At 55.8% G+C, this 10,539-nt stretch overlaps 2 protein-coding genes across 4 annotated transcripts in view; one reads left to right on the plus strand and one right to left on the minus strand.

The window, feature by feature from the left end:
* Syt7 (synaptotagmin 7) overlaps positions 1 to 4,513 on the plus strand; it is a 52,145-nt gene extending 47,632 nt beyond the window's left edge. For all 3 annotated transcript variants that reach the window (XM_050137546.1, XM_050137543.1, XM_050137544.1), the window contains one exon: positions 1,260 to 4,513. In XM_050137546.1, coding sequence (XP_049993503.1) covers positions 1,260 to 1,364 — 105 coding nt within the window. In that variant the 3' untranslated portion in view covers positions 1,365 to 4,513. The remainder of the gene's footprint in view (positions 1 to 1,259) is intronic.
* A 3,485-nt stretch (positions 4,514 to 7,998) lies between these two features.
* Positions 7,999 to 10,164, minus strand: Lrrc10b (leucine rich repeat containing 10B). The gene has a single exon (XM_050137147.1). It carries the CDS (start codon positions 10,013 to 10,015, stop codon positions 9,137 to 9,139), a length of 879 nt encoding a protein of 292 aa, XP_049993104.1. The 5' UTR covers positions 10,016 to 10,164; the 3' UTR covers positions 7,999 to 9,136.
* Between the last annotated feature and the right edge of the window lie 375 nt (positions 10,165 to 10,539).

A 10,539-nucleotide genomic window follows, 5' to 3' on the forward strand; every position in this document is an offset into this window, starting at 1 on the left:
AGTTCTGCGACATAATCCCTCCACTTTTCTACTTTGAAAAGCATGTTTTTGTGTTTGTGATTCAGTGTTGGGAGTGTGGGCACAAAAGTCTGCCTGGTTCTGGTTTTGTTGCTGTTCATTTGTTTGTTTTGTGGCCTTTGGAATGGAACCCAGCCATACACTGCCACTGACCTCTACCTATGGCCCTGAAACTCCCCCTTAGCAGCTGTCACCTCTTTGAGCCTCATTTTCTCTGCTCAACATGAGAGCAGGGAAGTCCCAACTACTCATAGTAATCCTCCTGCCTCAGTGTGAGGTTTTTAGGTATGAGACACTAAACCTGGTGAATAATTTTAAGTTGACAGAAAAGTAACAACATGGAGTACCTATATCCCTCTCGCCCAGTGTCCTCAATTGCCAGCCCCTCACACTGTATCTGTCACAGCTTAAGGAGCTGATGTGGGACCTCGCTGTGACCCCTCCAGACTTCCTTTGCCTTTGGCCAGTTCTTCCACTAATGCCCCATCTCTGAGGATCCAGTACTAGCTAGCACATTGTACTCCATTGTCCAGGCCCCCTGCCCAGGTTCTTTGACCTGTGACAGTTTCTCACCTTCTAAGGTGTCATCTTGATGGCCTTAAGGGGCCCTGGCAGAGATCCTGCAACACTATCGATTTTTCCCGTCAGTGTCCAGGCCGGGCTCAGCTGAACACACTTGTGGGGGGGGGGGGAAGGGTGGTTCTGGGTTAGTCATGCAATGTATGGAGTCCTGACATGAGCCTGAGCAGGATTGGTCATCCAGATCCCTGAAGACCTGCCTCACGCTATTTTGAACATTTAAACTCCAGCTGAAGAAGTTAAGACTCTTAACTCTGTACCTTAGTTTCCCCATCTGAAAACTTAGGCTAATCACGTGGTCTCTCACACGTCAGGTTCGTAAAGATACATCAACCTCTGGATGTCAAGTCCCTAGGACAAAGCCTTGGGGTGGGTGGCAGCAGGAAATACCAGGAGATGGGAGAGAGAAACAACGTGCCCCCTCCTAGGGCAGGGAAGGTCACCCAAGCCAACTGCCTGTGTCCTGACCTTCACCGCAAAACAGGTTGCAATCTGATGTCAAAGGCCCAGGCATGCCCAGGCCCCTGAGGGGTAGCGCAGGCAGGAAACTAGGTCAGGCTGGCAAGGAGAGAAAGGGGCAGCCTCTGCGGGGACAGGCTGTTACTGTGGGACAGGGCCCAAGCCTCAGAGCCTGCCATAATGGATGCTCTCTTCCTCCCCAGATCTACCTGTCGTGGAAAAGCGGCCCAGGTGAAGTCAAGCACTGGAAGGACATGATTGCTCGCCCCCGGCAGCCTGTGGCGCAGTGGCACCAGCTGAAAGCCTGAGTGGGGCCGAGGGAGCCCCAAGGGCCAAGGCCTGGGTTCCCATCATGTCCCCACCTCTTTATGCACAATGTCCAGCCTGGACCCCTGCCATGGGTGAGGGGAGAACCCTGAAGGCTCAGCCAGGGAGGGGTACCGGAACTCTACTGGGCCCCATTTCTAGGAAGTACCAGCCCCACCTCCATGAGTCCAGCTTGGGGGTGGGAGCTCTGGGAGCCATTTCCCTGCTTTGCCTCTTTCTTTCCTGATTTGCTGATACTAAAGAAGTGGGGGAAAGCTCAAGAGCCAGAGAGGCCGCTCCCTCCAGAGGCCGCCAGGTGGGCGCAGCCCTCCGTTTTCTTTAAGGCAGTGCCTGGAGTGGAGAGAAGCCACCCCTTCCCTAGCCCCCCTTTTTGGGGCCCAAGAGAGGAAGGCCGAGGCGTTTGGCCACGGCCTGGTCTTCAGGCCCATCCCCAGCTTCAGGTGCCGGCTGGGCCCTGGATGCCGAGGATAGTATATAGCCTGTGCTCTGGGGTCCTGGAGACATGGCCCTGTGTATTTGTGTTGTGTCTACCGTGTGCGTGCGTGTGTGTATGTGTGTGTGTGTGTGTGTGCACGCCCACACAGTGCACACATGTGCACGTGTAAGCTCGTGCGCATACGTGTGAAGGGGGGTGCTCACTCCCTGTCCCCCGGGACCAGCAGTGCTGACTAGCTATGGAGAGTAGCGGAGTTCCGTGACGAGAGGATGAGGTAGGGCTGGGTCAGGTAGAGGTTAAGGCCGCAAGGACACTAGAAGAGGAAGGGTATGGAAAGCTGAGTAGGAGCCGACAGGACCACTTTGCCTGTCTCTGTAGTCCCCACCCCCATAATTCCCCAGTAGCAATTCCACTGTAATGTCACTCCTTGGGTCTGGGCTCTTGCTTTGTAAGCACCTACTCATCCTGTGCATGGCATTCCACCAGGGCACCACTCCCACCCTTATCAGGCATCCCTAACCCCTTACCCAGGGGCAGCCCACCTTCCCAGCCAAGTTGGCATCTGCCCCACACTCTCTGGCTTGGCTACAGTCCCTCAGCCCCACTTTTTACCCCAATACCTACCGCCAACTCCTTTATTTGCATTGTCTGATCTACCCCTAACCTCCAGGCTGACTTGACACATTCCCTCACCCTCCCTTATTCCCCCACCCCCAGAGCAGTAGCTCTTTCTGCCCTGCCCCCACCTTGCAAACAGAGGAAGCCGGAAACATTCCAGGAGTCTGAGGTTGCCATACCCAAAGAAGCCGCCGTCTCTCCTCGCATCCTCTGCTGAGGAGAACTGGCTTCCCTTTGGAAACAGCAGACTCCAGGACGATCCCTCTTGAGTTCCGCCATCCCTCTACGCTGTTTTAGAGAAGACCCACTGTGACAGAGCCTCAAAACCTGTTCAGAGACTGGAACAGGACATTCCCAGAACCTACCACCAGGTGGCACCAGACCACCACATCTGTGGTAATAGTTGGGGACCACAGTTCTACCCTGGCTGGCAAGCCTGACAGGAACAGAAGAGGCTCTGTCCTGGATCTACACACCTAGAGCACAGTGGAAGCATAGATATTTGGGCACATTTTCCTTTAGTGGGGTTCCCTTTACGCTCAGCTTCCTCCTCTTGGCAGCGAGGTCTCCTTTTACCCATAGCAAAATGTTCTTAAATTGAATTTCACACCCCGTCCCCTGGTACCTGGAGGAATCTCTTATGTTTTAGGTGAATCATTTGTAGGCTTAGGCTGAATAATTCTATTGTGAAACAAATAGCTACCCCTTTTGCTTGTAAATCTAAATGTTTCTATACTGCGGCTTTTGCTTTAAGTGGGATCTGCCCCAGTGGCCTTTCCCAGCTGGGACCCCAGAAAGGGACCCCAGAGGCTGTGTGGAAATAGGAGAGGGTACTTTCAAGAGTCTAGAAGTGAGAGAGAAATTGCTGCTATCCTTTACTCCACCTGCCTCAGTTCCCTGAGCATTCCCACAGGACCATCTGAGGGGCCCAACCAACTTCCTGCCAATGGGAGTAAGAATGGCAGGGTTTATGGGAGACACGCTCTTGCATTTCTTAGCCAATCAGCTCAGAGAGCATCACCCACAGAGCTGGTTCCCCTGAGACCTACCTAGGGACGCTGGTGACCCAACCTGGAATTCCTCAGCCCCCACGTGTAGCTGGAGTGGGGGATACCGGCAAGAGGTCCCCAAAAGGTGCACTCAGCAGAGTGGGTTTGCACAAGAGGCAGTGGCCGAGAAGGAGTCTGGGTATGGGATAGTTAGGGCAATTGGGGAGCCGGGGAAGGGGGGAACCTGAGGGTGGGGAGGGCACCAGAGCTCTGCTACCACCCTCCTAGGGTCTTGGGCAAGTCACCCACACTCCCTGGGCCTCAGTTTCTCCATCTGTAAAATGATGGTAATAATACTTCACCTACCTCATGGGGGAGGTTGTGAGGCCACTATCACCTGACCCGGGGGATCGAGGCAGGAGGGCTCTGAAGGTGCTACCCAGAGCCAAGTTGTCCCTGACACCTGAAAGCAAGGCCCACCTGCCCATCCACCCTACCCCACAGAGCCTCCGAGGGACCACCAGAGCCAATCTGTCTCTTCACTGTGTCCCAAGCCCCTTTATGAGTGTCATCTGACATCTTGTGGGCACCCTAGACTTAGCTGTTATGTCGTTTAGGTATCTTTTCTTGTGACCATCTTCTCCCTGTAACTGCTATACAAATCCCACCTTCCCCAGCACACCCCTCCACCTGCCCTCCAGCACCAGAGGCCAGGGAAGGGACAAAGGAAAACAGCCACAAAAAATAAAAATTAAAAAAAAAATTTTAAAAAGCCAAGGGGATTCCCAGCTCAGCTGGGTCCCCGGGGTGGGAACTGGTGGCAACTGTTTGTATTGTGTTTGAGTCCTTGAGCGCAAGTGTTTTATAAAAAATAAAACAAAAATCCACTATCACAAAAAAAAAGAAAAATTACAGCAAAGAGAAATGAAGAAAAAAAAAAGGGAAAAAGAACCATACAACATTTTCCACCATATGCACCCTCTAAGCCAGCAAAATCTTCCTCTTTGCAAAATCATATTTTTGTGGGAATGGGCCCTGCTTTTTGTGGCAAGGCCTGTTCTGATAAATAAAGAATCGTGAAAAAGTAGGGCCTTGGCTATTTCCTCTGTGGGTTCCAGCCCTCTCTTCCCCCAAGGGAAGCAGCAGCTGGGAGTGGGGAGAATGGGGAGCCTGGGGGTATCTCCATTCAGTTTGTCACCTCTGGGACTTGATTTTTCATCAGTGGCTTGGGCCTGCCTGAGCTTCCAGCCCACCCTCAGATCTAGACTGTCATCTCCACGCTCACCAGGGAGCATTGCATGTCCTAGGTGAGGCCTAAGTCATGCTTAGATGTAGTCAGCTCTCCTATAGATCTACAGGGCCTCTTTTGGAGCTCACCTAGCTGGGCACACACTCCCTCTCTTCCCAGAGGACCCTTAACACCATCCCAGGTAGGCAGAAAAAGCAATGGTGGGACCCTAACTACCACCTCACCGTCACCTGCTCAGCTGCTATGACTTGGGGACAATGTCTCCTTCCAGGTCGTGGTGGGGGGAAGGAAATATAGGCTGAGATCTAGGTCGGCCTGCTGGACCTGTGGCCTTTCTCTGACTTGTTGTCTAGGTTGATTCTCTATGGTTGGAAGAAAACCTCTCCAATATAAAGAGCCCCAGTGGCAAGTTCCAACCTGAGGGCCTGTGAGATTGGACTCCAGTGCCCTCCTGTCTGTGGTTCTGGCAAGCCATGTCCTTTGCTGGGCCCTCGGTGTCCGCTATTCACAAAGAAGCAATAATTTCCTAGCCACTCCCTGCTTGGTCCAGGGCAGCTGGCCTGCCAGTTCTCAGGGTACTGCAGAAGGAAAACTATATCTGCTTCAGATAGACACTAAGGGAAGCCCATATTTCCATGGGCCCTGCCCCACTCTGGAGTGAAAAGGGGCACAGACCCTTTGTTCTCCCATATCCGGGGCCAGCAGCTGCCTCCTCTGTCTGTACTAAGTACCCCCATTCTGAAGCTTTCCCACCCTTGCCTTTCTGCCCTGTCAACTTCCTACACTATGGTTCAAACATCCCTTTTAAAAGGTGTGTGCTGCTGGGGTGTGGCTCAGGTACAGTGCTTGCCTGATGTGCAAAGGCATACGAAAGGGGATAAAAAGCAGAGGTTTTTGGCTTCTATTCCAGGGATTGAAGGGAGTCCTGGGACCAGGTAAGTAGCTTCAGGGGCACCCTAAACCAGCCTGGGTTTGGGTTAGCTTTTCTTTGGGAAAGTAAGTCCAGGAAACAACTCTGGCACAGGCGGTTCAGCAAGCAGAGGTGTCAGACCCTAGCCACTGACACAGGGCCTCTGCCTCCGGCTCGCCTGCTCTGCCTGCTCTGAGCTACCCATCCATCCCTTCATGTGCCTGAGACCACTTTCTCCTGTAAGTCCCTCCCAGATACACTGCTTCCAAAGGTCTCACTGGCCTCTCTGAATTCTGGGCTCTCCTCTCCCTCTCTGAGAAAGACAGCCCAAAGGACAATCTGAACATGCTTGATGCCCTATCCTGAGCCACCCCCATCTGTTTCTTGTGAAGTCATCCACTCCCCGTGTCTGAGTCCTGTGTGTGTCTGTGTATGTGTCTGTATGTGCACATGTGTGCGAGTGTGGTGTCTCTTAGATTGTGAGCCCTTGGGCAGCGTTCCCTGTCTGAATACACGTCCTGTGAGGCACGTCTGGCTGTGGTAATAAATGTCCATCTTCAGAGTCACAGTGCCCCGATGTCTTGAGGAAGCTTTGGGAAAGATGTCAAAGAAAGCCAGTGTTGTGGCTGCGTGGAAGGAGGGGAAGGGCTTTCGGGGAGGGTCTCCAGTTCCCAGTCATCCCATTTCCCCCCTTTACCAATCTCTTGCAGGGACAGTATCAAAACTAGGAAAGAACTCTGCTAAGATCCCAGTATCTGCTACCCTGTCTGCCAGTCAAGAGGTCAGCTGGTCCGCAGGCTTGGGAACCAGTCTGGAGACTTGAGGGTCAGAGGGGAGGAGACAGGCTATAATTCTCCTCCATCTCGCTTGCCAACTTGCCTGCCAGCCAAGGATGGGGTGATCTCTCATAGCCTTAGCTGAGCACTGGGTAGCGGAGTCCACAAATAGGCCAATGGGCGGGTCACAAACTCCTCAGCTTGTTTCTTGCCCTGTCGCCTCCTCTGCCCTACTCTCGTGTTCCCTTGGCCTCTCCTCCTGCACTCACCTCTTGGCCTCTGTCCCAACCTGACACACACCCATCTCCTTAGAGCCTCCATGTCCCCTCCCCATGTGACCCACCTTTAACTGCCCTGAGACTGTGGGGACCACAGATGAGGCTGTAAATGTCACACATCTCTTCCTTCTCCCCAGGGGCCAAGTAAGGGTGGTGATGATGTTGGAACCCCTCACACAGTGCTTTCTCCACCACCCAGGGAAGTAGTATCCGGGGAACTGGCAACAGACCTTCCTTCCCCAGGTGCCCTCATTTCCTCAGAGAGCTTCCTAACAGTGCCGGCAGACATCTGCAGGAACTCTAACCAAACTTTCCAGAAGACACAGAATGTGCTTCCATCAGCTTCCGTAGCTCCCACTTGGTCGGTAAACAGCTATAGATAAGGATGCCAAGCTGGACAAAGGAAAAAAGGGGGCGGGAGAGGGATCTGAAGGCCTCAGGATGGCCCAGGGGAGTCCATTGTAGGGCACTCTCCAGACCATCTGGCCTCAGGTGAGCCAGGGAAGGGGAGGAGAAACATCAGAAAGGAAGGAAGCCTGGAGTTCCACACCAAGGGATGGTGGATAAACGATGCGCAGAGTCTTAGGTTGGAGAATCGGACAGATGGAGAAACTGAGGCTCGGGGGACTAAGATCAAGACTTAATCAGGATCACTCAACCAACAGCTGAACTAGGAGGGGGCCAGACCTGGTCCACAGGGGTTTCCCTGTACCGGACAAGTTCTGGGTCAGGGGTCAGTCCCTGGTGGACTGGGGTGCTTGCCAAACCCATCTGTTAACCTCACCTCCCAAATCCTTACCGCTAAGTCACCAGACCCCAAGAAGGCCCAGGGCCCTGATAGCATCTCAACAAAGACAAAGCCTACAGTTGGGTCCCGCACTCTTTGTAAAAGCTGAAGCTTCCATACTCCCCACCTTCTCCCCCTTTCTATCCACAGTCTTATCTCACTCCAGATCCACGCCCAGCCTCCTCCTTACCCAGAGCCCAGCTACTGGACTGAGCCTGACCATTTGGCCTCATATGACATCAGCCCTCATTGCCATGGTGATAGAGGCCAAAACTGAGGGAACTTAGGCTGAGAAAGGCAAAGGAGAACGGAGCAAGCACAGTCACAGAGAGAGTGGGAGGGGCCGGTACTGGTGTGATTCCAGCTGGTGGGAGAACCAGAACCAGAACCTGAGAACTAAGCTGCAGATGACCCCCACGCACAACCTAGGGTAGGGTTGTGAGCCAGAATGGGGAAGGCGACACCCAAAGATGCCAGGAGACCAGCTTCAGGGAGCCAACACCATTTCTTTCTGCAGCCCGCACTTGTTCCCCAGACAGGAAGGACACAACAGTTGGCCAGGGTCATTCTGACACAGAGTCGGGGCACAAGGGTGGGGGAGGTGCACCCACAGCAGTGGAACTTGGTGCTCCCAGACTTATAAATAAATAGACATGTGGGAAACACACATTCTTTCTCCAAGAAATATAATTTATGTTTGCAATCAGTTTTTTTTCTTCCTAAAGAAAACACTACCTTCTGGGGCTCCAGCCCCTGACAGTGTCCCTGAGTGTCCTCTGGCCCCTTCCTCCTGTTATTGCTTGGATCTGACCCTGGGAATTGCAAAGCCTGTCTCCTCACCCCCTCGGAGGCACATAGTGCCCGTCCAGTGCCCCATGCCGTGCCAGCCACCCTGGCTGTGCCCATGTAAGGACATGGAGAGTGGGAGCAGGAGCGAGGCCCGGGCAGCCTCCTAGAGAGCAGAGCCCTCTCTTCGGGGCAGGAGCCCTAGAGGCACAGTGGCTTCTTTTCAAACTTGACATCTGAGGGCACAGATTGTAAGAGAGGGAAGATCTCTTTGTCCAGCAATCTCTCAGCACATGATGGGAGAAGAGATCAGAAGCAAAGGTGGAGTGGAGACCCTGTCTTCTGTGCTCCGTACAGATATCGGGGACCTGGTGGAGAGCGGAGGGAAGCTAAGGTGTGTCCTGCTTCTGTCCTGGACAGTCCCTATGCCCTACCTCTGGCCAGAACCTCCCCCCTTACACACACACACACACACACACACACACACACACACACACACAGAGGGCAAGTTTTGCCTCCATACAATTCACCACAGAGGTAATTACTCCAGCAACAGCTAGAGTAGGCCTAGGCAATCCGAACCCCAGATGAAAGTGATAGGCACCCTGGGCATCCAGTGTCAGAGTGGGGATGACTCTGTGGATAGTGGTGACCTGGTTCCAGGTGAGAACCCGCTCATCTGTTGTACCATCAGTGACTCTATCCCAGACTTCTTGGTCTGAAAATTGCCCAGAGGTCCGCCCGGGGAGTCTTTCTTACTACCCAGAAGTCTCTGAAGATAGCCTAAGGCCTTTGCCAGGTAGCTCACTCAGTGCCACTCCTTCACTGCCCCAAGAGGCCCAGCGGCACCCTATATCCAGACAGCCACGGTTTCCTAGAGCCCCTCCTGCCAGAGTAGCCAAGCCCATCACTCAAGGCAGAGGTTCAGGTGCCCAATCCTGGAGGGGCTTCCAAGGCTCGGAGATTGTCCCTGGCGGGCCCCAGGGCCCTGGGTCCTGTGCCTCCTATGAGCAGGTCTTCTTCCTCTTCATCCTCAAAGGCCCGGACTGGCCGCCGGGGTGGCGGCCGCGGAATGGGCTCGTCTCGCTCAGCCATGCGCTCGACGGCGCCCTCGCCAACTAAGAAGACGGTGTCTGCCACACGCGGGGGTCCAGTGACCGGGTTGTGGTCGTAGGAGAAAACTCGCAGTGCGCGCAGCGGGTGCAGGTCCGGGAAGCCTCCCAGGCGGTTGCGGTCGAGGTCCAGGATGTGCAGCCGGCCCATGCGCAGCAGCGCGGGCGGGAACTCTTCGAAGCGGTTGCCGTAGAGCCAGAGGCCACGCAAGCCCGTCATGCGCGGCAGCTCCGCGGGCAGCGCGCGCAGCCGGTTGTCACCCATCTGCAGCGATTGCAGCGCCACCAGGCGCAGCAGCGGCCGCGGGAAGCGCCGCAGGAAGTTGCCTTCGATCCAGAGGCAGCGCAGGCTCTGCAGCTGTGCAAAGTCGGGTGGCAGCGCCAGCAGCCGATTGCCGCCCAGGTAGAGACGCGTGAGGCGCGGCAGGCGACAGAGGCCGTCGGGCAGGCGCTCCAGCTTGTTGAAGTCGAGCGCCAGGATGCGCAACTCGCGCAGTTCCTCGATCTCCTCGGGCAGCTCGCGCAGCCCGGTGCCGCTCACATACAGCTTCTGCAAGCGGCTCAGCGCGCACACGGCGCTAGGCAGCCGCCGCAGCCGCCGCCCGCTCAGCTCCAGCTGCTGCTCGCCGCTGCGCAGCTGCTCCTCGGCGTCCGACGGCAGCTCGTCCGGCGTGGACTCCGCGATACCCATGGTCACGGGCCCCAGCCCGGGCCGCCGCTGTCACCACCCGGCATCGCCCCACCCCGGCCGCCCCGACGGGGCCTGGGCTGCTCCGGCCTCGGGGGCCCCCCGCCCCGGCCTGCCTGTGTGCCGGGAGGGGGGCCGTGCCGGGAGGAGGCGCCCGCCTGGGCCCCGCCGCCCGGCACCGCGTTCGGCCGCCCGCCTTCTGGCCTCCCCCGCTGCCTCCGCCGGAGGCCGACTGGCTCGAGTTCGAGCTGACTCGCAGCTTAGCGACCCGTCGCCTTGGCAACCCCCGACGCGCGTGCGGCTGCCAATGAGGCAGAGAGTGGGCGGGGTGGGGCGTGGCCAAGGCGGCCCGCGGGAATGGGGTCCTGAAACTTAAGCGGATCCCTGGCTAGTTAGCCCTGCCGGGAGCTAGCCCGAGCCAAAGGCAGTTGCTGAGCGCAAACTTAGCACACAACCGGTTAGCGCTGAGCCCCGACGTCCGACGCTGTCTACACCTGCCTCAGCGTGCCACTTGATAAGGCGAGTGG

This window comes from Alexandromys fortis, unplaced genomic scaffold (genome assembly GCF_014885135.2).
Source record: "Alexandromys fortis isolate MF-2015 unplaced genomic scaffold, M_Fortis_MF-2015_v1.1 scaffold_3, whole genome shotgun sequence".
In the NCBI taxonomy this organism is placed as follows: Eukaryota; Metazoa; Chordata; class Mammalia; order Rodentia; family Cricetidae; genus Alexandromys; species Alexandromys fortis.